Raw genomic sequence first — 24,673 nt, 5'->3', positions numbered from 1 at the left:
AAACATCTAAATATTTTTAAAAGGAGGAACATCCAAGTTTGTCCTTTGGCCTCCATGTGTGTATACCCAAATGCACACAGATGCACCCCTGGGGTGAAAACACACAAGAGAAAACACACACACACAGTCAGCCAAGAGAATCAAAGCTGACTATCTGTACCTTACTTACATCCTGAAGCCACTCACACAAGTCCATAGGATGTATATGCATACAGCTAGTCTAATGCAGTGATTGATGTTATTTCAGAAATAAATTCATTCGTGGGAGATCCAGAATTTGCTGATCTTATACTGAGAGCAGAGCAAGCAATAGACGTTGGAGTTTTACCAGAAAGAATCTCTCAAGGGTCAAGTGGAAGTTACTTTGTGAAGGATTCTAAAATGGTGAGAACTTCACATGTGTTATATAAATCTTGGAAGACACTGCTTTAAATGTGAAATGTCTGAGTTTCTAAAACTATTTTCCTATTACATCTGTTTGTTCTCTCTTTTCCAAAATAAAGGTCAGTGGTTTCTGTTGTTTTACTAAACACTCAATAATATAGAAATGGAACTGATAGTTTGCATTGTAGTCTGCTATTCTGATATTTTCTGTTTGATTTCAAGCATTTAATTTTATACCCATTTTTACTTTTGGATTTGTTAAATTCGTATTCACAGTCCCTTCTTTATAGCCCATAATACCATATTAACCAAGTACAGTGGAAATTGGAACTTTCAAATCCTGTCTATTGCCATTTCCCAGTGCTTGGCTTATTTTTTTAAGGTATAGTTTATGCCCCAGGAATAATTTCCTAGCAGAATGCCAAGGAAAAGAGGCATTGGAGTGCAGCAACCACAAGTGCGCTCTGACTCTGGAGTGGACAAGAGAAGTGGATAGGCACTTCCTTCCACTGAGTCCAGTGTTTTTCAGAGATGGTGCTCTTTCCTAAAAGCTTCATGTGGTACATAACCTACAGTCCTTCTTCATGAGGGAGAAGGGTTCTCATTTCAACCCCACTTCCAATAATTGAAGTTATATTTTAAAAGTGATTTTTAAAAACATAATCCTATTTGTTAACAACAACAAATACCTGGGTTTATGTGCCATGGTCAGACACACATTTCTTTTATAGGGGAGTAGGAATTTTAGAGACAGGATCTTATGTGTCGCAGGCTGGTGAACACCTGCTCTGCCTGCCTGTGAGTGCTGGGCTTACAGGTGTGTATTGCCTGGGTTTATGTGGTTCTGGTGCTAGAAGCCAAGGCGTGCCAGGCAAGCCTCTACCAGCTGGGTCACATCCAAACCAGCCCCCCTCCCATTTTTTGTTTGTTTGTTTGTTTTTTCGAGACAGAGTCTCTCTGTGTAGCCTTGGCTGTCCTGGACTCAATTTGTAGACCAGGCTGACCTTGAACTCTCAGAGATCTGCCTGCCTCTGCCTCCTGAGTGCTGGGATTAAAGGCATGCGCCACCACGCCTGGCTCCCCTGCCCATTTCTTAAAAAAAAAAAAAAACTTATTTGTCATTTGCACACTGACCTTTTTGTTGTTGTTGTTTTGGGGTTTTTTGTTTGTTTGTATTTTGGTTTTGGTTGGTTGGTTTTGGCTTTTCGAGACAGGCTTTCTCTATGTTATCTTGGCTGTCCTGGACTCGCTTTATAGACCAGGTTGGCCTCAAACTCACAGCAATCTGCCTGCCTCTGCCTCCTGAGTGCTGGAGTTAAAGGCATGTGCCACCACGCCCAGCATAGGCACTGTCTTACTTTCAAGTGTATTGTTGTTGATGATGGTTTTTCGTTTTGAGACAATCTTCCTTTGCTGCTCATGCTGGCTTAGAGGTCATTGTATAGCTGCATTCATCTTGTCTCAGCCTCTCAAGTGCTAAGGGTTATAGGTATGGAGCTGGCTTGGGTTTTTAATTTGCTTTTTTTTTTTTTAAAGTTTTTAGAATTTACTGCACTATAAAGAAACTATGTTTAAATTTTTATTTTTATTATTTTCAAGACAGGGTTTCTTTGTGTAGCCTTGGCTGTCCTGAACTTACTTTGTAGACCAGGCTAGCCTCAAACTCACAGAGATCCATCTGCCTCTACCTCCTGAGTATGGGGATAAAGGTGTGCTCCACTACACCCAGCTTGTATTTTTATTTGTCTGAGATAGTTGAGCCTTGAATTTAATGAATATATTTTATTAGATTAGTACTAACAATTGTAGAAACTTTTGGACACCTATAAAGATTTTTTTATTCTTTATTTTTTATTCTGCAACAAGAATTTTGGGGCAAGAGAGATGGCTCAGAGGTTAAGAGCACTGACTGCTCTTCCAAAGGTCCTGAGTTCAAGTCCCAGCAACCACATGGTGGCTCATAATCATCTATAATGAGATTTGGTGCCTTCTTCTGGTGTGCAGGCATACGTACAGGCAGAACACTGTTTATGTGGTAAATAAATACATTTTAAAAAGAAAAAGCAAAAAAAGAATGTTGTTACATGTTTCTGGCCATCCCAGAACTCACTGTGCTCCTGCCTTAGCTAATCCACTAAGTGCTGGGATTACGAGTGTGTGACAACACCCATGGCCAAAGATTTTCTTGCCGTGAGAGACTTAAGGTAGGTTCCTGAAAAACATAACGGGAGAAATCTTAGGTAAAGGCTGCTGATTGTATAGATGTTCAGTTTGTTATTTTTAAGTCAGTTTTTAAGAATTACTTGAGTTGGGCGTGGTGGCGCACACTAGTAATCCCAGCACTCTGGGAGGCAGAGTTGAAGGCCAGCCTGGTCTACAGTTCTATTCTGAGTACTGGAGATAAACTATAATGGACTCCTCTTTTTAGAATATTTAGCAGAGCAGGCATAGCGAGTGAGTGTATAATTGGATATTTAGCAGATCATAAGTAATATACAACACTGTTATAAAAAGCAGCCTGAGGCAGGAGAACCTCTTAAGATTGTGAGTTTGAAATCAGTTAGCCAGGGGGTCAGGTGAGTGGAGAAAGGGGGGCATATCCAATGTTATTTTGTAAATACAGTAATACAAAACACATGAAATTAATCTGATTAAATGGCATGAGGCCTCTAAAGTTTGTTAGAGCAAAGTTTGAAAAACACTGATACTAGGGATTATTGAATTTAAACTCCAGTTAATTCTTACAGTGTGATTGGAATCAGTCTTCTTAGTACTTTTGAGTTATGCGTGAATCTTATTTATTGCCATGCATTTGGTAATTGTTAACCACCTGTCCTTAAAAGTCTAATGGGATTTCTGCCTTTACCCCCGCCCCCATAGAATATTATTGGTGTGTTTAAACCCAAATCAGAAGAGCCTTACAGCCAGCTGAACCCAAAGTGGACCAAGTACTTCCATAAGGTTTGCTGTCCCTGCTGCTTTGGCCGAAGCTGCCTGCTTCCTAACCAGGGCTACCTGTCTGAAGCTGGTGCCTACCTGGTGGATGCCAAGCTTCGGCTGGGCATTGTGCCTAAGACAAAGGTAAAGGAGAATTGGCCTTTAGAGCTTACTTACTTGTGGACACTTGAGTGATAATTCCCAGTGATAGCGCCTAAAGTGGAGTTCCCTTTGTGGTAATTCAGAAGTCTGGAGCAGCTGGTAGCCTGCCCTCTGGTATAGATCCCTACAGTAGCCAAGGGAGATATCTCTTGTTTCTGTGAGCTCACAGGATGCTAACAAAAAAGGGGAAAGGGCTAGTATTTAGAAAGCAGAAAAGAGTCAGAGATAGCTCTAGAGACCTCTTGGTACCATAATACTGCCCTTGTGTTCTTTGGGGCCTTTATGTAATTTCATTTGACACCTTCTTCAAAATGTTTCTTTCTAAGTTCTGTATTTCAAGGCTCTTATTTTTTTTTCCATTGAAAACTTTCAACTGTCTTTTTATACCTTTTTTGAAAGAAATATATGCCATTTAAAATTCTCTGACCTTTGTGAGCTTTGTTACAGGATTAGACCTTGCTCCTTTACAGCTTTAGAGTGAATCTGATGGTCTATGTGAACAGAAACACTTTGATCCCAACTCTAACCATTTTTCCAGGTGGTCTGGCTTGTCAGTGAGACATTTAACTACAGTGCTATCGACCGTGCAAAATCAAGAGGCAAAAAGTATGCCTTAGAGAAAGTGCCAAAAGTAGGTAGAAAGTTCCATCGGATAGGACTTCCTCCTAAGGTAAGCCACTCTAATGAGCTTTGCTTTCAGCTTTGCAGCGGGATATGTATTTCCTAAGGAGTTCTGAGGGGATAGAAAAAGGATGCCCAGACAGTGTGGGTGCCAGCACTTGGCGGGCATGCTCTGTACTCAGTTCTTTTCTGGAAGGGGAGCTTACTGAATTAGGACGAGTCAAGAAGTGGTGTGAAAGGCTTTGTAAAGTTGCTGTGAAAAGCACAGGTCTAGACTTAGAGTTAGAACTAGGTTCCAATCTTAGTTTTTATAAAGTGAGATGAAAACAACAGCTGCCTTTCAGGTTGCTAGGATACTGAAGACCTTCACATCAGGTAGTTGGCAAGTAGCATAGACTCAGGAAAATCACTGTGTGTGTTCTCTACCAGCCAGGTTTATTATTTACCATTTTCAAATAAACCCGAGGATCTTTTGGTACCTGGCTAAACTAATGAAAAAGGCATCCCAGAAAAATATCTAGCATATTTTTAAAATACATTTCACTTATAATTTTATTGTTGCTGTGCAAGTGTCTAAAGAATTGAGTAAAAATTTACTACCTATTTTTCTGTTTAATTGTATTCCAGGCAGTTATTTTGAACTTTTTTACTATTTTCTTGGATGTGCTAAAATAAGTGTGACTAAAGGAAGCTAAAATTTCTAACAAGCATTTAAAATGTTAAGCTGGGCAGCAAGCTTCTTTGTGGTGATTTATTTGTTTACGTTTATGAGACAGAGTAGGTCACTCATTACTGTATGTCATCTGCTGATGAAATTTGTATTCTGATATCAATGTATTTAACTTGTAATTTTAATAATAAAAATGCATCTTCAAATAGGCATATATTCAAGGAAAAGACTTTTAAAATCCATTAGAAAGGCTACAGTCAGTCAATTAAATTTTTAAAATTTATAACACGAGCTTTGACCTGCCTAAAGAATCCATTGTATTTTAAATTTTATTTTATTCTTTTACCTGATGTTATGAAATAAATACAGAAACGCTGCTTCGGTGAGAAAATTACAGTGTCATGGAATAACCAAGACAGTGTACAGTTTGGCCTCTCAGTTAATGTCACTTTGATGCCTATTTTTATGAAGTTGCATTCTTTTTGTTGGTGTTTTGTTTTGGGGTTTTGTTTGTTTGGTTTTGGTTTTTTGAGACTGGGTTTCTCTGTGTATCCTTGGCTGTCCTGGATTCTCTTTGTGTACTAGGCTGGCCTTGAACTCACAGCGATCCACCTCTCTCTGCTGCCTTGGTGCTGGCATTGAAGGCGTGTGCCAGCGCCTTATGCTTGTGCTTTCCTCTCTAACTATAGTTCTTGAAATTACAGGTCGGTTCCTTTCAGCTGTTTATGAAAGATTACAAGGAGGCTGAGTATTGGCTTAGGAGGTTTGAAGCTGAGCCTCTGCCTGAAAATATTAGAAAACAGTTTCAGTCGCAATTTGAAAGATTAGTGATTTTGGATTACGTCATCAGAAACACAGGTATTGACTTCTCTCGTTTGTTCAGTCCCTTCTGTTGTAAACCAAAGCCATAAGTGTTGGTTCAAGAGAACCGCAAGGCCCAGTCCTCTTCCATCTTGGAGAACAGAGGCAGCACTGACCCTCCTGGCCAGGTAATCCTGTGCCGAGGGCCTGATTGATATTAGGGCACAGAGAACACTTCCTGTCCCCTCAGGTGGAGTTGCCTAAAAGCAGGACAATGCCAGAGACTAGACATGCTATCTGCGTACATGAGAAAATTCTTATTTTGATGTTGGTAACTATTATTTTGACTGTGAAACATTAAGCTTTCTGTTTGTGCTGTACTGTGAGGAGCAATGGTGTAGATAGGTCAAAACTGGCTCCCTGGACTCTCACGTCAGTATTTCAGGAGAACTTACTCAATACGCATCTTCTCAAATACCACCCTCTGCGGAAATTACAGGTCAGGGCCAGGCCTTTGCTTCACAAGGCCCCCTGTGATTCCTGAGTGGCCTACAGCTTGGGAACCACTTCTTTTAAGTTTGTTTTTCGTTATATTAGCTTCTGAAAGGCATCATATAATTTTCTCAATTGACTTTCTTAATTAAATGGTCTTAGGTTAATATTAAAACTGGTCCAGAGTACTCGAATGTTGACATTGGGTGAGGCTAACTTTGAGTGTGCCTACCAGCCAGGGTGAATGTGCTTTCTTCCTCAAGTAAATTAACCCTGACCTAGCCATCGCCCTTACTTTACAGGGTGGTTCTGAGGGTCAAATCAGTTAATACAGGGGAAGCACTTAAGACAATAATCTAGCACAGAGGAAAGTTTAGTAAAAATCAGCTTATACTGACCATGTTTTTAAAGTTGTGTTAAATCATAACTTTTCTGTTGTCTTAGCTAGGGTTTTTATTGCTGTGATGAAACACCATGGCCAAAAGGCAAATTAGGGCGGAAAGGGTTTATTTGGCTTATACTTCCAAATTGCTGTTCATCATCACATGAAGTCAGGACAGGGACTCAAACAGGGTAGGAACCCGGAGGGAGGAGCTGATGCAGAGGCTATGGAGGGGTGCTGCTTACTGGCTTGCTTCCCATGGCTTGTTCAGCTGCTTTCTTATAGAACCCAGGACCACCCACAATAGGCTGGTCCCTCCCCTAACAACCACTAATTAATGAAATGCCTTACAGCCAGATTTTATGGAGGCATTTTTCTCAATTAAGGTTCCTTCCTTTCAGATAACAGTTTGACATAAGACTAGTCACCATATTCATACCAAATCTGTGCTACAGAAAACCAACAAAAATCTCAAAAACTAGGGGATTAGATTTCGCCCCTTAGTATGAAGCCACACTTATCTGCAAATATCAACTAACAGACTTGTTTCTTTTGAAAGACAGGGGAAATGATAATTGGCTTGTCAAATATGAAAACATGAAATATGCGAAGAAAATTGAAAGTGAGGTAAGGAAAGTTTAGTGAGTAAAAGTATATATTCAGTTTATATAACAAATTTCTTGGCTGGGCCGTGGGTGGCGCACACCTTTAATCCCAGCACTTGGGAGGCAGAGGCAGATGGATCTCTGTGAGTTCAAGGCCAGCCTGGTCTACAAAGTGAGTTCTAGGACAGCCAAGGCTACACAGAGAAACCCTGTTTCAAAAAACTTAAAAAAACTAAACAAAACAAATTTATTTAAGTTCTTTACCTTGTTGCTGCTGGTAATGGGGGCTTATTTTTGTTTTTTGGTTATTTATTATTTCTTTATTTATTTTGGTTTTTCAAGACAGGGTTTCTCTGTGTAGCCTTGGCTGTCCTGGGCTCACTTTGTAGACCAGGCTGTCCTCAAACTCACAGAGGTCTGCCTCTGCCTCCTGAGTGCTGAGATTATAGGTGTGTGTCACATTGCCCGGCTTGGTTTTATTTTTTACTTTTTTATCTCAGGGTCTCACATAGCCCAGGCTGGCCTCAAACTTGCTCTATAGCTATAGTTGACCTTCAATTCTTAATTCTTTTTCCCAAATGCTGGATTACATGTGTACACTGCCCACCCAGATAGATTCATGGTTTCTGATCCTTTCTCTCTGTTTTTTTTTTTCTTCTATCACTTTGTTCACATTGCATTTTATATGTGTGTTTCGAGTTGGATGCTTATGAGCAACTAACTATATGTGAAGGCCAGGGGTCAACTTTGGGTGTCATTCCTCAGAGGCCATCCCCCTTGTTTTTGAGACATGATATTTCATTGAAGCTTGGCAAGTAAGCTAGGCTGCCTGGCTATTGAGTTCCTGGAATCGATCTCTCTCTGTCTTCTTGGCACTAGCATTACAGGTGTGCACTGCCATACCTGGATTTTTACAAGGGTCGTGGGTATAAAACTCGGGGTCTTGGTTTTGTGCTGCAAAGCATTTTACCAACAAAGCCACTTCTGGAACAATGCACCCCCCTCCTTTTTCCCTTCCTTCCTTCTCCTCCTCCTCTTCTTCCTCCTCCTCTTCCTTCTTCTTCTTCTTCTCCTCCTCCTCCTCCTCCTCCTCCTCCTCCTCTTCCTCCTCCTCCTCCTCCTTCTTCTTCTTTTTTGAGACAGGGTCTCTCTGTGTAGCCTTGGCTATCCTGGACTCACTTTGTGGACCAGGATGGCCTCGAACTCACAGAGATCTGCCTACCTCTGCCTCCCAAGTGCTGGGATTAAAGGTGTGCACCACCACCGCCCGGCTCCTGTCTCTTTTCTATGTGTATTGGCGACCACGTATGGTATTCCTTCAGTACTTTTGTAAGCCTTTTGACATTTTTAGACACACCATCTTTACCTTTTATGCAATAATGGCTTCTGATATCTAGGGACATGTTTGTATTTCCAGATTCTGTTTCTTTTCTGAGTGTTTTAATTTAGTGTTAGGTAATAACAACATTACATAACAAAATGGAATACGTGTTTTACTTGTGAATCATATCCTCTGAACTTTTTTAGATTTACTTATTTATTTATTATTTATTTATTTATACAGTATTCTGCCCATATGTGTGTCTGCACGCCAGAAGAGGGCACCAGATTTCACTACAAATAGTTGTGGGACACCTTGTGGTTTTTGGGAATTGAACTCAGGGCCTTTGGAAGAACAGACAATGCTCTTAACCTCTGAAAAATCTCTCTAAACTCTCCTCTGAACTTTCTAGAAAATACTTCTACCTATAACAAACTGGCTTAAACTGAAATAATAGACTGTATAGATGTTTTACGTTATCAGAATTACAGATTTCAGATTCGTTGCTATCAATTTTGGGTACCGTTACTTTTGTATTGCTGTGAAAAGACACCAAGACAAAGCAACTTACAGAAAGGAAAAGTTTATTGGGGCTTTCAGAGGATTGGAATCTGTGAGTGTCGCAGCAGGGAGCATGCCAGTGGGTAGGCAGGCGTGCTGCCGGAGCAGTAGCTGAGAGTTCAAGGCAAAGAGCTAACTGGGAATGTCATGGACTTTTGAAACTTGGAGCCAACCCCACTGACACACCTCCTCCAACAAAACCTCATCCAATCATTTCCAAACAGTTCCGCCAACTGGGGACAAGGTATTCGAACATGTGAGCTGTGGGGGATCATTCTCATTCACAAGCTTAGATTTTAGATAGTTTACATTTAAAAAAAAAAAACACTTTTAGCACGGTTTTAAAGTTTAGAACAATATATATTTTGTAGAACCTTTAAAATAATTTCTTCAATATTTACACTCTGTTCTCAAGTTACCACTTAAGCTGTTGCATCACTTTGAGATGTTTGTACTTTTAAGTAGTTATCCAGGAAATTTGAAAATTGGTATGCATAGCACTTAGCTGTATCAAAAAACAAACTTTAATCATAAAGTAACTTAAAAATTTGCTTAGCAAAAGAAACTGTGATGGAGGCTGGAGAGATGGCTCAGTGGTTAAGATCACTAGCTGCTTTTCCAGATAACCTGGGTTCAATTCCCAGCACCCACAAGGTGCCTCACAGCCGGCTCTGTAACTCTAGTTCCAGGAACTATGTCGCCCTCTTCTGGTCCTTGCTTGTACCATGAGTACATGGAAGCAAAACACCTCTATACATAAAATCAAATAATTATTTTAAGAAAAGTAACAGGGCCTGGAAAACTGCCTCAGAGGTTAAGAGCACTGGCTGCTCTTCCAAAGGTCCTGAGTTCAATTCCCAGCAACCACAGAAAATATATCTATAATGAGATCTGGTACCTTCTTCTGGTGTGTAGGCACACATGCAAGTAGAACATTGTATATATAATAAATAAATAAATCATTGAAAAAATAGCAATTATGAAATGTTCACTGTTTATAAAGATTGTCTCTTCTTTCTTGTGTGATTTTTTTTTTATTCTTTCTGGAAACCTAATTCTAATTTTATACATTTTCAAGAGAGCATGCCCTTAAACCTCAGTAATTATTGCAATTGATCCCTTTGAAAATTTTTTATAGAATGTATCAATAGATCATTTTTCTCCCCTTTAGGAATCAAACTGGATTAATAATAAAGAATTGCTCATTAAAGTAGCTGCAATTGATAATGGGCTAGCGTTTCCCTTTAAACACCCTGATGAGTGGAGAACATGTAAGTATTTAGAGTTCTCTCAGATGGGAAGGGTACAGAACTGACAGATGGGAATAGCAAAGGAAACTGGATCCAGTGTGATCACTCATTAGGGCTCAATTCCAGCCCTGGGGCTTTGAAGGGACGAGTGACTTGGGTCTTGCCACATATTGTTTGTGTACTTTTGGATGACATTGTTTGGTTTTAGTCTTGGAAATAGGTTTGGTAATTCTAATTTTTAAGGTTTTATGTATGTGATGTTTTGGGCTCCACTCCTTTAGCAAGATTCAGACCTCCCATGCTTCTTCACGATGCGTTAGTTACCCTTCCTGACTCTCCTGGGCCAGGTAATTGTTTTTGATACATTTGGGGCCAGTTTGGGGATGTTTTTGTTTTCTTGTTCTGTTTTTCAAAACAGGGTTTCTATGTGTATCCCTGACTATCTGGAATTCACTCTGTGGACCAGGCTGGCCTCTAACTCAGAGATCCACCTGCCTCTGTCTACCGAGTCCTCTTCCTCCCCCCTTCTTCCTCTCTCTCCTCTCTCTCTCTCTTTTTTCCTGAGACATATTTAACTTCCACCATTTTGTTGTAGGTATGCAACATAAAACAACAGCTGATTTCTTTTAACCCAGTCTTAGTCTTTTTTTTTTTTTTTTTTTTTTTTTTTTTGGTTTTTTGAGACAGAGTTTCTCTGTGTAGCCTTGGCTGTCCTGGGCTCCCTTTGTAGACCAGGCTGGCCTCGAACTCACAGCGATCCGCCTGCCTCTGCCTCCCAAGTGCTGGGATTAAAGGCGTGCGCCACCATGCCCGGCCAGTCTTAGTCTTTTAATAGGTAGCTTTTGAACTTACCTATTTTTTAAAATTTACCATAAATTCTAATTTGCCTCCTTCTCTTTTCTATGGAACGGATTTGAATTGTCTTGTGCTTGCATTTTATTTTTTTCACTAATTATTTGAAACCTTTATGCAAATTGCTTTTTTTCAAGTGGTAGGTTTATAAACATCCTATAAAACATCTGGGAAGTTTTGTCAAACATGTGGTTGGGGATCTAGGGTCTGGAACTTACAGAAGAATTGGTATTAAGGGTGTAAGGATGTTTTAGCTGCTGTCTTTATAGTGAAAGCCATGGCTTTGTTTACTGTCATCCAGGGAAGTCATAGAGAACAAACACCATTGCCTAATACAGTGCCAGGAACATAAATACACAATAAAAGTTTGATGAGTGCCCAATGAATGAAGGGAAAAGAGGACTAATAGAGACTTAGGGAACAGTAACATTAAAAGAGAGGAGAGAAAGCCAGCAGACAAGACAGAAAACTTAGAGAGAGAGAGTGGCACTCACAAAGCCACAGTGGAAGAAAGTCATAAAAGGGGTGGAGCACGGCACATGACTAGGGTTAAGTCGCCTGGGCTATGAGAGGTCCGCAGGCAGGCTGGGGGTGCGGGAGGTGGCGGATGGTGAGAGTAGCTGAAGGGCATGGATAGGAGCAGAGACAAAGAATAAGAGCTTTTAAAATGAGACTGTTAAGGAAATGAAGAGAGGAAATAGCTCAGAGAAATGTGGGCCATACCTGTAAAACACACAGTGCAAGTCTCACACTGTGCAGAGATGGATAGAGCTAAGGGATGGATCTAAGGGCGCTTGGCTTTCCTCATTCTGTGAGCAGATGCCTTGTGGAAGCAGCTTAAGGGAGGAGGGATTTCTTCTGTCTCATGGCTAAGGGGATACAGTCCACCTGTAATAGGGAAAGGAAAGCAGGAAGTGGGCCTGTGCCTACATGGCGGTGCTCCTGTAGCCTGCGTTCTACAGGCAGAAGCAAGCAGATCTCCAAGGCCAAGGCCAGCCTGATCTGTATGACATGTTCCAGGCTAGGTAGGGCTATAGCAAGAAACCACTGTGGGGGAGGGGAACGGAAGCTGAGGCAGCTGCTTCACATTTTAACCATTTAACTAGACTCTAATTCCCTAACTCCACTCTGTAGCCCTACATTTGCTGCTCAGGCCCCATGCCCAGAAGGTTCCACAGCTTTCCAAACATCACCACATACCAGGAGTTCAAACACATGATGTTGTGAGGGCTGTATCACATTCAAACTATAACAAGTAGAGTTATCTAGATGGTTCTGGAATCAATCTACCTGTCTCCTCACTTTCTAGAAGAGTCCACTGATCCACTAATCTTGTAGTCTATTGCTAAGCTACTTCCAGTTCTAGGCTCATGAATGATTTTTTTTTTAATCCTTTAAAGCCTTATATTTACTTATTTAAAGTATTGGAGCTTCCTTTATAAGTTCCTCAATTCCTGACCATGTGTAGCTATGGAAGATAGGAGATGTCATCCATGGGACTAGATCTGGGTGTGTAAATGACTGTAGGTTTCCATCAATATCTTAACCCCAAATGTGATGTGTTCTGATATGTTTTTTTGAGATAGGGCTGTTTGAATTAGACTCACTATCAAATCCTGCCTCTTTACTGTGTAAAGCTCAGAAACAGAACAACTTCAGACAAGACCTTCCTGTGTGTTGGCATCCTGACTGGCCCTCTGAGCCTAGGGTCTGAGAAGCCTGTACTATAAAGGAAGACTGTGTTCTGAGACTTTCTTTTTCCTTTCCTTTATTTGGGAGAAGCTGGGAATTTAAGGAGAGAAGTGGATAAATGTAGGCTGAATAAGCCATCACTCACTGCTCAGTAACATCTATTCTCCCACTAGATCCGTTTCGCTGGGCTTGGCTTCCTCAAGCTAAAGTTCCTTTTTCTGAAGAGACCCGAAACTTGATTCTACCCTATATTTCTGACATGAACTTTGTACAAGATTTGTGTGAAGATCTTTATGAACTTTTTAAGGTAAACAGACATTTAATTTTGGTGGTGTTTTAGCTTTACAGCTATACATTTGTTTTCCATGTTAAATTTTACTTTTCATTTTTATTTCTGTGGTGCTAAGGGTTGAACTGAGGGCCTTCTGCTTGCTGTACAAGGATTTGACCACTGAGCTGTATCTTCAGCCCCAGAATTGTTTCAAATGGCGGTTAGGACTATGGCTGGCCCACTCAATGCAGTGCCCATATCTTCCTCATGGCTTAGGGGCGCTAGTAGTCTGAGGTCATGGTGGGGGCATGAACAGCTTCTGGGCAGCTTTCTTCCAGCTTGCATTCCTTGACTTCTCATTACATCCTCAAATGCTTAAGAGAGCAGGTTAGCTCTGGGGAGGCTGCTTCTAAGGGAACTAACCCCATTCCTGGGAGGTCCACCATCATGATGTGATTGCTGCTCAGAGACCTCATGTCCAATGGCATAACATCAGAGATGAGTCATCACACTGGGATGCGTACGCCTTCTTGCCATAATAAACCCAGGCTTTCTTATTTATATTTAACTTTAAACGTATCCCTGAAGTACTATTTTTATCATCTATTGGTGAAATTAATGTTGAGAAAAGTCAAGCTTATTGCCCAGATTTGGAATGTAAACATAGATCTGTATTATATCAGCATTTTAAAAATATTCTTTTTGTGTGTGTGTGTGTATATGGGTGTTTGGTCTGCATGTAAATCTGTGTCGTGTGTGTGTGTGTGTGTGTGTGTGTGTTGCCCACAGAGAGTGGAAGAGGCCAGAAGAGGGTGTTGCATCCCCTGGGATTGGGGTTATACGGGGTTGTGAACAGCCATGCTGATGGTAGGAAGCACGAACAGTGCTCTTGCCCACCAAGTCATCTCTCCAGCCTAGCATGACTTTCATTGAGTGCCAATAGCTTACTCTTGGCTGCAGATGGGTAGATGTTTGCATAGTTTTTAGGGATGAAAAATTAAGTAAACATTTGTCCATATGCTAATTTTAAAATATTTAAAAATATTTAGTTTTGATTACCAAAGAAAATGTAGTCTTTAAAAATAGGCTACATTAGCTGGGCAGTGGTGGTGCACGCCTTTAATCCCAGCACTCAGGAGGCAGATGCAGGCAGATCGCTGTAAGTTTGAGGCCAGCCTGGTCTACAAAGTTAGTCCAGGACAGCCAAGGCTACGCAGAGAAACCTTGTCTCAAAAAAAACCAAAAAGAAAAAAAAAAAAAAGGCCACATTCAGGATGGAGAGATGGATCAGCAGTTAAGAACACTGTCTCCTCTTCCAGAGGTCCTGAGTTCAATTCCCAGCACTCATTTACATAAAATAAATAAATAAATCTTAAAAAACAAAAAATATGACATTAAGCCTCATTTGCAGATACTTGTGCTTACAGCATAGCCTGGCACAACAGAGAAGAATTAACAACTTTGTTTTTCTTTTTTTTTTTAAGATTTTATTTGTTTGTTTGTTTGTTTATTGTAGATGAATGCTCTCTCTGTATGTATACCACCAGAAGAGGGCTCCAGACCTCATTATAGATGGTTGTGAGCCACTATGTGGTTGCTGGGAATTGAACTCAGGACCTCTGGAAGAGCAGTCAGTGCTCTTAACCTCTGAGCCATCTCTCCAGCCCCCACAACTTTGTTTTTCTAATACATACATTTTAAAAGTTATATTTACAAGACCTTGTTCATTGAATTTTTTACAAAATTACTCTTTTCTTCTTCTTCTTCTTCTTCTTCTTCTTCTTCTTCTTCTTCTTCTTCTTCTTCTTCTTCTTCTTCTTCTTCTTCTTCTTCTTCTTCTTTTTGGTTTTTCGAGACAGGGTTTCTCTGTGTAATATCCCTAGCTGTCCTGGAACTCTCTTTGTAGACCAGGCTAGCCTGGAACTCACAGAGATCCGCCTGCCTCTGCTTCCCTAGTATACAAAATTACTCTTTTAATTGTAATGTATGTTTTATGATCCGATAAGACTTAATTCATATAAAAAGCCTAAACTTATTGGCTCATATTAAATCCTTTCTGGAACAAGTTGGGGACTTTTCAAAAGTACACTAGATTAAAACGGTTTTTTTCACTATGTTTTCAATTGGAAAGCTTTTATTTGCTACATAGAGAGACTTGTTTTAAAATTTGGTGTTTGTTTTAAAGGTGTTGGTGTTGTGAATTATATTAACTGCCTCCCCCTTTCTATAACAGATTGACAAAGGATTTGACAAAGCTACTTTTGAGAGCCAGATGTCTGTGATGAGAGGCCAGGTAGGTCACTGTTTGGTACTGTTTGTTAAGAAGAATGTCTCCTTGAGACAGTTACTGACTTCCCCCTCTGTGAGGGAAGTGTGGCTCTAATGCTGCCTGTGATGTGGAACTGAGACAGCTCAGATGACTATATATGACTTTGATTTAAGTAGTATTTCACCTCTATTGCCCTATAACTTAGCTGGTTTTTTCCCCCCTTAGGTGTTGTTTGTTTAGCCAGTTGTTTGCTCAGCAGAATTTCTTGCCTCCTGCCCCTTTAAGTACTCCACATGAAATCCAGGTTGCACAGTGCATGTAGGCAAACAGTCTTCCACTGAACTACATCCTCAGTCTCATGTGTGCCCATTTTGATGCTTATTTTATGAGTGATTCTGCCTACCTTTTGCTTCCTCTTCCTCAGATACACTTGTACAAACATTTCCCTAGCAGATTCTTTTGCCAGTAGGTAATTTTCCATCTGGAACACACTTGGCTTTTCTAGAGCAGTTACATCAGCAAGGTTGAGTGCTGACTGTGAGAGAACTACATCATTTCAGCTCAGTCCTTTTATTCTTTCCTCCTTAGCACCTGGTGAGATAAAGGCCCTAGGTCTGTTGTGAGCCTAAAGGTCATGCTCACTTACCAGCCATATAACATTTGCTTCACCTATGTTCCAGAAGAAAAGACTTGAGATAAAAACTGGCCTTAGTGACTCCAAACCAATGCCTCATTCTAAAAGAATATATTTAATATAATACAGCTGTTTGATACTGTGTTGTGTCAAAGATGAGTCTAGTTTTTGCACTATTACATACAGTGGCATAATGGTAAATACAATGAAATCAGATACTCATTAATTCATCAAATATTTACAGAGATAACTAGTTAGATAGAGCTAGACTGCAGAGGTTCTTAAGAGCTAGAGTATGAAATCCACATGGAAGGGTCACAGAAGTTAGGAGTGTAGCATTGGAGAAAAGTTGTGACAGGATGGAAGTAATTTAAGGGAGAACTACTGTGGGCTGCTTTGGTGCACTCTCTGAAACCGTGTGTAAGGTTTTGTGTCTGTGTGTGTGCTGAGTGAGGGGCAGGTAAGACTTAGTCTCAGCAACAGGATTCCTAATAGCAACGACGCTGTGAAGTGAAGGACGTCTTGCTGATGCGCTTCACAGATGAGTCAGGACCGGGAGCCCAGCTAGGAGCTGCCATGCAAGTAGGGGGGATTAGGGAGCAGTGGTTATTCTCACAAAGCACAGTGTTGCCATCCCCAGATGGATTTGAACTACATGGTTTTTTCTTGTTCTTTAGATTGATTTATTATGTATACAATTTTGAACTACATGTTTAGGTAGAAAGAACTAAGGCCCAATTTGACTTTTTGCTCCCAACAAATTAACTCAGCAGATGAGTATGGTTCATCTTCTGGACTTTTGTCCCTGTGCGTGTAGACTAGTCTGCTGTTATCCTCTGGAGATCCGTCCCAAGTTCTCAAGCAGCCACCTGAAACTAAGCAGTGTAGGCAAATAACCTATGACAAAATTTGATTAGCAATGCCAGTAAGAAAACTAAATCATTATAATATACTGAAACTTGCAAATTGCTTGCTTTTTAAATTTTTCTTTTAAATTTTTCAAACTGAGGTTAACTATGATAGGTAACTGAAACCCATAGATAAGAGGGAACTCTTATATGTTTATCTTAGAGATGCCATTTTATTATGAACAATGTTGTAAGATTCATTTATGCATTTAAGTTCACACACAAAGAATTAAAAAACAAAAACTATAAAAGCTACATGATAACATTGAACTCTGAAGTTAGATAAGACATGCCAGGTGGTGTCTGCTATCCTGAGTTCATTTATTCATAGCCTCTCCACAGAGGAGTTATGTCTGACACAAATAAGTACAGCAGAGCTGGGCTTGATAATGTACATTCATAATTCCAGTACTGTGTAGGCTGAGGCAAAAGCATACTCAGTTCAAATCAGTATGGGCTGTAGAGCAGGATCTTGTCTCCAAAAGAGAAAGAGAGAAAAAAGTACATGACAGGTCAAGATCTGAAGAGAGAAAGGAGCAAAATGGTAGTACCTCAATTATGTAACTTCATTTGATATTCTAATTTTATTTAGTTTTTTCAATATATATGGTTTGTGTACATGTATGTATGTTGGTGTGTGCACACATGCACATGTATGTACATGCATGTGGAAGCCAGAGGTAGACAATGGGTATCTTCTTCGGTTGCTTTTTTCCTTACACAGTGAGATAGAGTCTCTTCTTGAGCCCAGAGCTTGCTTGCCTGGTCTGGCTAGCCAGCTTGCTTTGGGGCACTGCTGCCTCTGCTTTTCTTGCCCGTGCAGGTGGACTACAAGCCTAACCTGCTTTCTGTAGATTCTGGGAATCCAGGATCTGTCTGGTCCTCATGCTTGCATGGCCAGTGAGCCATCTCCCAGACTCAGTTTTCTACTTTTAATTTAATTTTGACCTTTCTGATAGCCAAAAAACATAATATACCTTGACCACAGAGCTAGTTGTGGGGCTCTCTGATTTTAGCTTTTTTTTTTTTCAAACTATCCTAAAAACGAATTATTCTTTCTTTTAAACTAAGTTTGCATGTGGGAATGGGACTCAGCAATAACAGCAAAATGACAGTGGTTTTGTATATGCCAAACAACAGTACCCTGACTTCTGTCACTTCCCCAAGTCGAGACGTTTGTGTTGTTTCTGGCATCTCATTCCCTCTCTAGTGCTTTTGGCTTTGTTCATTTGTCTTTCGGTGGGAGGGGTTTTTTTGCCACAGACTTTCTGTGTAGCCCTGATTGTCTTGTAACTCATTATTTACACCAGACTGGCCTTGAGTCTGTAGGGGATCCACCTGCCTCGGTCTCTATGAACTACGGCAAAGTGGTGTAGAAAATCACATAGCAAAACCAGGCATGGCGGAGGGACATGTGTGGTGGCATGCTTCTTTATTCCTAGCAGAAGCAGGCAGACAGATCTCTGCGAGTTTGAGGCCAGCTTGGCTGGTGTACACAAACAAGTTCCAGGAAAGAAAGAGAGAGAAAAGAGAAGGGAAAGGGAAAGCTAAAACTTTAGTTCCTTCTTAATACTTGACCCTTCACTGGATGTGTTTATGTTCATCAACTTTTCACAGCATACCTGCATTTTCTGTGGGAGAAGCTTAACTCAGGGGCTGTGAAATTTGGGGCACTGGGTGTGGTGGCGCACACCTTTAATCCCAGCACTCAGGAGACAGAGGCAGGCGGATCGGATCACTGTGAGTTTGAGGCCAGCCTGGTCTATAAAGTGAGTCCAGGACAACTGAGGCTATACAGAGAAACCCTGTCTCAAAAAACCAAAAATAAATAAATAAAGAGAGTTCTGGTTCACTCCCCTGTTATGGCTGACTCCCAGGCTGCTGAGGTAGCCAACGAGGCCACTGGCAGCTTGACTGCACCCAATCCCCTTGCTCTTTCCGAGTTTAGCATCTCAGTGCTCTTCCTCCTTGCTTCCCAGAGATGCCCTGGTGCATGCTTCTCTTAGAGGGCGACTTGGGTTTTCGGCAGTTTCTTTACCAGGGACTTGTTTTGACTCCACAGTGCTCTCTGCGAATACACTCTTGTCAATTTTCCTTAAAGGGCTAGCAAGACAGCTCCGCATGTAAAACGCTTAGTGCCAAGCCCTCTCATATCTGGTCACTCCCCTCGTCCCACATGCTAAAATGAGACAACTGACTTCTACAAGTTGTCCTCTGACATCCAGTGCATTCTGGCAGTAGTACACATGTGATAAATTAATGAAATTGTAAAAATTAAACTTGGTTTTTAAATGAACATGCTGAGCAGGGTGCTGTTAAGCAGAAGCAGCATAGTAACCTTGTTAGCTGAACTGTGAGCATCTGTGGAATGCGGTCCTTGCAGTCAGCCTCCGCCATGACTGAGACCTATTGGGCTGCTGAGATGGCTCAGGAGTAATGGTGCTTTCTGCCAGCCTGCTGACCTGAGTTCTAGTACCTGTATGGTGGAAGGAGAGGGGAGGACCAACTTCTTCAGGTTGTCGTCTGCTTTCCACATGTGTGACACACACACAAAATACATGGATGTTTTTCAAATAATTCTCTTGGATTTATGCATATAATATAAATTTGCATACCATTTGAGCAGTGAAAAGAGCAAGCGGTGTGTCAGGGTGAGACTGGGTTGGAAGGGAGGCTGGGGGCACTGTTCCCTGGAAGTGGTGTGTGCCACTCTGCGTTGCCGTCATTTGCTCACATGGCCATTTGTTTCTCGGTTGTGAGTTCTTCTAGAGTGCACATGGTTTTCCCTCCTGTTCAGTTCCTCTCCCAACACAGGTGGGGGGCTGCTCTGTAAAGGTTTCTCTAGTAATAAAGCAAGACTTTCCTGTGTCTTCTGAACTCCCAGAGAATACTAATAGTCAAGACAGATGAGGATTAATCTGTCCACTGCTGTACAATGATCTGAAAATTGGTATCATGTTATTTTCATTTTCTTGTATCTTTTTGTCTCCCAGGTTCTCTGTAACGATCACATATTGTTTATAGAGTCCAGCAATATCATGCATTACTTAAAATGGTATATTTACATTTGGATTAACATGTTTGGAATAGATTTTTGCTGTATTGTTTTTTGTTTTTTGTTGTTGTTTTGTTTTGGGGTTTTTTGTTTTTGTTTTTGTTTTTCGAGACAGGGTTTCTCTATGTAGCCTTGGCTGTCCTAGACTCGCTTTGTAGACCAGGCTGGCCTTGAACTCACAGTGATCTGCCTGCCTCTGACTCCTGAGTGCTGGGATTAAAGGCTGAGTTTGAAATAGAATTTTTTAATCCAAATTAATTAGAAGAAACTAGTCAGAACTCTACTTTTTGTAGTCATAGTGGTCTACATTTTTAAGTTCTTGGTACAGACAGTGCTTATAAAGTTAAACTTTGTAAGTTGTTACATAATAGCCTAGAAACTTTTAAAGAGATTGTAAAATACAGTCTAACTACAATTACTAGTAATGATTTATTTCCCTGATAAAATAGCTGAAATAGTTTGATCTAGAAACACATGATTTATGCTATTCAAGGGCCTATGAAGTTTGCTCGCTTGTGTGTCTGTCTGTTGAAGCTTACTGCTTATCACTTCTTTCCTAAGAACCAGAGAAATGCATGGCATGTGCATATCACATGTGTTCAGATCCCTGAAGAGGAGGTAATGACATGCCGAGAGCACAGAATACATAACATTCTTCTACTTAGCTGTGCAGGGGAGAGAGTAAATAAGTTGTTACAGTCGTATCTATAATGTGGGACATGATGCCACAGTAAACAGAACCAGTAAAAATAATATATATTATATACATAAAATTATTACACGCATATTATATACATGTACTATATACTTATATGTTACTTTTACTGGTTTTGTTTTCCCCATTTGAAAGTAGGGCTTTAAAAGCTACATTTTAAGTGGATGACTTCCTAGCTTCTCCCCTCTACTCTGGGGCTGCTTCGTGTTCTCCCCTTATCACACACAGCTTACCTGTTAATGCTGCTGACCCTTGTCCCCTGCTAAAATAAAGGCATAAATTATGTGTGTTCATGTCAGTAGTCCTGTCCCAGCACACAGAAGGAAAGCCTTGGGAGACTGGAAAGGCAGTACCTTTATTTGTTGAGTGAGTAGTAAGTCAAACATTGAAGACGCCATTGAGTTCTATAATGTGTATACAACCTTTTGATGTCTTTAGTCTCCGATTTCACTGCTGCTGGATGTTGGTACATTCTGCAGTAGTTTAAAGTTCCAAGTGGCAAAAGCCATCTAATTCTAATCTTGTATATATGTGTATTCAAATGTATATACGTATGGCCCGTATTTATAGTACTTACTCCAGCCTGACGAGGGTCTCTGTCTTTCCACAGATTTTAAACCTCACTCAGGCACTGAGAGATGGGAAGAGTCCTGTGCAGCTGGTGCAGATGCCGTGTGTGATCGTGGAGTGCAGTAAAAGTGGTGGGCGGGGGCGGGTTGTGCACCTAGGCAGTTCCTTCACTCAGACGGTCCACTGCAGGAAGCCGTTCTTTTCTTGCTGGTAGCAGATGTAAGGGGAACAGCTGTGTGGTGTTCCTGTGCTGATAAAATATTACAATAATGTAACTCTGCTGCTGAGAGCACCAGTTGCCAAAACCTCAAATAATTCAAGTCTTTAAATATATAGAAAATAATACTATATTTTGAATGTAATCAGAAGTTTACGATTTTTTGTCCAAATATTAAATTTCTATTTCAGGGAAGTGATATATCGCCTATATTGTGTTTTTATAAACAAATTGTATTTTATGTTATTACTTTAAAAAGTAATTTTATGGTTTACACATGCTAGCATGGCTGTAATTCTATGGAATTACAACTAGAAGAGAAATGTTGTCTTTGACTATAGTAGCATTGTATATACTTTTTAAACATGAGAAGAATCTTCTTGCATTCATTCCAAAAGACCTTTTGAAGGTGGCCAAGACGGAAACGGCTTTTGTAGAGTTGCCAGTAGATAGGGCAGGCAGGAAGGATAAAGCAACTTTACCTTAACTTAAAAAGCTGCTGTTTTAAAACTGGAATCAAGTGGCCGAAGGTGGTTGTCACTGGGAACCTGAAAGTTAAATTTTGCCTAAATGACAGATGACCATTTTAATTTTTGTACTTTAGTATATTGTTGATGAATTATTCTGTTTTAGTGAGGGAGAAAAATATGACATCTCTGGTCCTCCCTCCATTTTTCTTTTCTTTTTGAGACAGGGTTTCTCTGTGTTATCTTGGTAGTCCCAGACTTCCTTTGTAGACCAGGCTGGCCTCAAACTCATGGTGATCTGCCTGCCTCTGCCTCCCGAGTGCTGGGATCCAGTGCTCTTTTGGCTTTTGAGATGGAGTTTCTCTGTCTAATAGCCCTGGCTGACCTGAAACTCACTCTGTAAACCAGGCTGGCCTCAAACTCACAGAGATCCTCCTCCTTCTGCCAAATCCACCACTACCTGGCCTTCCTCTCTCTTTTTTTTTTTTTAAAAAAAGGAAATAACTGGGAATTGAATGGAATAATATTTAATTAAGGTAGAGCTCCAGTATTTTAAAATTACAACATTGCCCCCAAAATTACTGTTTGTTTCTCATATGGGAATCAAATAATTGGAAATTAGTACTTCCGAACACTAACTTTAATCAGTTTAGTACTGCAGTTAGTGTTAAACAACACTGCAAGGTAAACCATACCCTGACATGCGTACTGACCTCAGTTTGGGATCTTGAGTCATGAAGCCTTGGAAAAGAAGACCCGCTCTGAATCAGAAAGGAAACATCACTCAGACCATCCATGCTGGCTTTAAACTGTTGTTCTTTGTTGCATCTTGAGCATCTGTGTGCTCTTTGGAATCTGTAGCACTGTTAGTCACCAACAGATGTAAACAGAAATGAGCCGAAAAGAAAAACAAGACTGCAGAGAAGAAAGCATTGATGTCTTGCTTAGGGCTCAAAACCAGTAACACCCGTGCTCGGAACACCTGGGCAGTGGCTGGTTGGGCTCACCGTTCAGTTTTAAGTTTGCTGTCTTATGATTTTTTTAATGAGCTATTTTTGTATCCACATGGTTAAGTTAGCGTGTGGCAGACACATGCTCTTTCTCACATGTTTACCTTCGTCTTGGATGTAAAGAATGAACACAGCACTGCCCTGAGGAGTCAGCTGGAAACCTGTGTCCTCCTACCTCTTCTGACCTTCCATTAGCTCAGGTTTGAGATAATGGAAACCTGACTGGAGCATCGATTAGACCACCGCCTGTTGCTGAACACTAGTCACTGAGATGTGCCTTTCGAGATGTCTCCTGCAGGAGTGGTCATAGTTGCCTCTGCTGTGGGTACGGCTTTCACAAACGATTTTTTTTTTCAGTATTTTGAGAATTGCTAGATTAGTTTTTATAACAACCTAGTAAATTGCTACTGGTTTATAGTCTAAAATAGTTCAAAACTATTTTTAAATGTCTGACCATGTTAGATTAGTTGAGGAATTTAAACATTACAAGTGAAAGTACTTAGGCTCTGTTTTGTAAACACTCATGAACCTGATTCTTATTTAAATATTGTAGGGTTATTAATGAGCATATTTATATTGTCAAATGTGATAAGCGAAAGGAATAAAAATCATTGTCTTGAGGCTACACTGCTCCTGTGGATTACTGTTTAGACTGTTTCTACTTACGCTTATAAACAAGAAGTAAGCAAGGGAGAAAGGGCTCGTTTTCACTTACTGTTCAAGGGGATACAGTCCGTCACTGTGGGGATGGCGTGGGGCAGGGAGGTGAGGGGTTTGGTCACACTGCACCCACAGTGAGGAAGCCCTGCAGCAAATAGAGGAGAGAGCTCAAAAACACGCAGCCAAGAACCGGGCCTGGCCCACACTCACCCTCTGCACGGGGAGCCTGAAAAATAAAACAAAACAGGAGTTGACATGTTTAACAGACAGTTAACATGACTATAACTTCCAGCATGGTCTCAAAAACACAAGGTAATAATCTGATAACAAACCCGCAGTGCAAACACCGCGGAGATTGACCAGTGAAGCACAGCAGACAGGAGTGTTACCATGCTGCCCAGGTTGGTCTCGACCTTGTGCGCTCAGTGATCCCTTCAGCCTCCCAGGTGTACATGCCAATATGATGTCTAAAAACATGATAGAGGAATTATAAGAAGCAAAGACAGAGCACCATCACATTAAAATCAGATCTAAAGGAAGTGGGTAAGCCACAGAGGCAAGCTCTCAATACATGAGTGCTGACAGAGCTCAAAGGAAATACTAGAGCTAAAAATATATTTCAGAAATAAAATAGAAATGAACAGCGATTAAAAAAAAACATGTTTCAAAGTAAAATAGAACACGAATAAGACAACACAAAAGGCCAGAGCAAAACCATCATAGTGAGTGTTGAAATATCTAGATTATCAGCTATCCATTTCCAGCCTGCAAGTCTTGTCAGGTTGCAGTGCAATGGCAGCCCTCCGTGTTCCTGTGTCGAGGCTCAGAGCACGCACCCATTTCCTTTTCCTTCAGGCCACTCATTCCTTAGCTGTGGTCTGTCACTGTCCTTTACTGTTTTTGTGGCATCAGACTTGAACCCAGGGCCTCATACGTACTGAGGAAGTTCTCTTCCATGAGCTACGTCTCCAGTGCCCTTCTGATTTTATTTAATTCACAGGATCTGAGTTGCCCATCTTGTCATAGCCCAGGCACCTTACATTTATTACCCCTTTTGTTTGAGTCTTAGTAGCTCGAGTGCAAGAGTGTGGCTCTATAGCCAGCACAATTCACTTTCAAAGACCATGTGATTATGTAGGGCCCACCTAGATAGACTAGTGTTCTGTG

At 40.8% G+C, this 24,673-nt stretch overlaps 1 protein-coding gene across 1 annotated transcript in view; it reads left to right on the top strand.

Annotated features, from left to right (window-relative positions):
- The window catches only part of PI4K2B (phosphatidylinositol 4-kinase type 2 beta), a 31,606-nt gene extending 8,133 nt beyond the window's left edge, over positions 1-23,473 (top strand). Inside the window, exons 2-10 of the mRNA XM_084799539.1 lie at positions 248-384; positions 3,265-3,465; positions 4,022-4,153; positions 5,479-5,632; positions 7,009-7,076; positions 10,108-10,207; positions 12,904-13,037; positions 15,235-15,294; positions 21,193-23,473. Of these exons, the coding sequence (XP_084655665.1) occupies positions 248-384; positions 3,265-3,465; positions 4,022-4,153; positions 5,479-5,632; positions 7,009-7,076; positions 10,108-10,207; positions 12,904-13,037; positions 15,235-15,294; positions 21,193-21,366 (1,160 nt within the window). The 3' untranslated portion in view covers positions 21,367-23,473. The remainder of the gene's footprint in view (positions 1-247; positions 385-3,264; positions 3,466-4,021; positions 4,154-5,478; positions 5,633-7,008; positions 7,077-10,107; positions 10,208-12,903; positions 13,038-15,234; positions 15,295-21,192) is intronic.
- The last annotated feature ends 1,200 nt before the right edge of the window (positions 23,474-24,673 follow it).

The sequence above is a fragment of the Acomys minous genome (assembly GCF_964271855.1).
Source record: "Acomys minous genome assembly, chromosome: 10".
In the NCBI taxonomy this organism is placed as follows: Eukaryota; Metazoa; Chordata; class Mammalia; order Rodentia; family Muridae; genus Acomys; species Acomys minous.
This window is presented reverse-complemented; position numbering and strand designations above follow the sequence as displayed.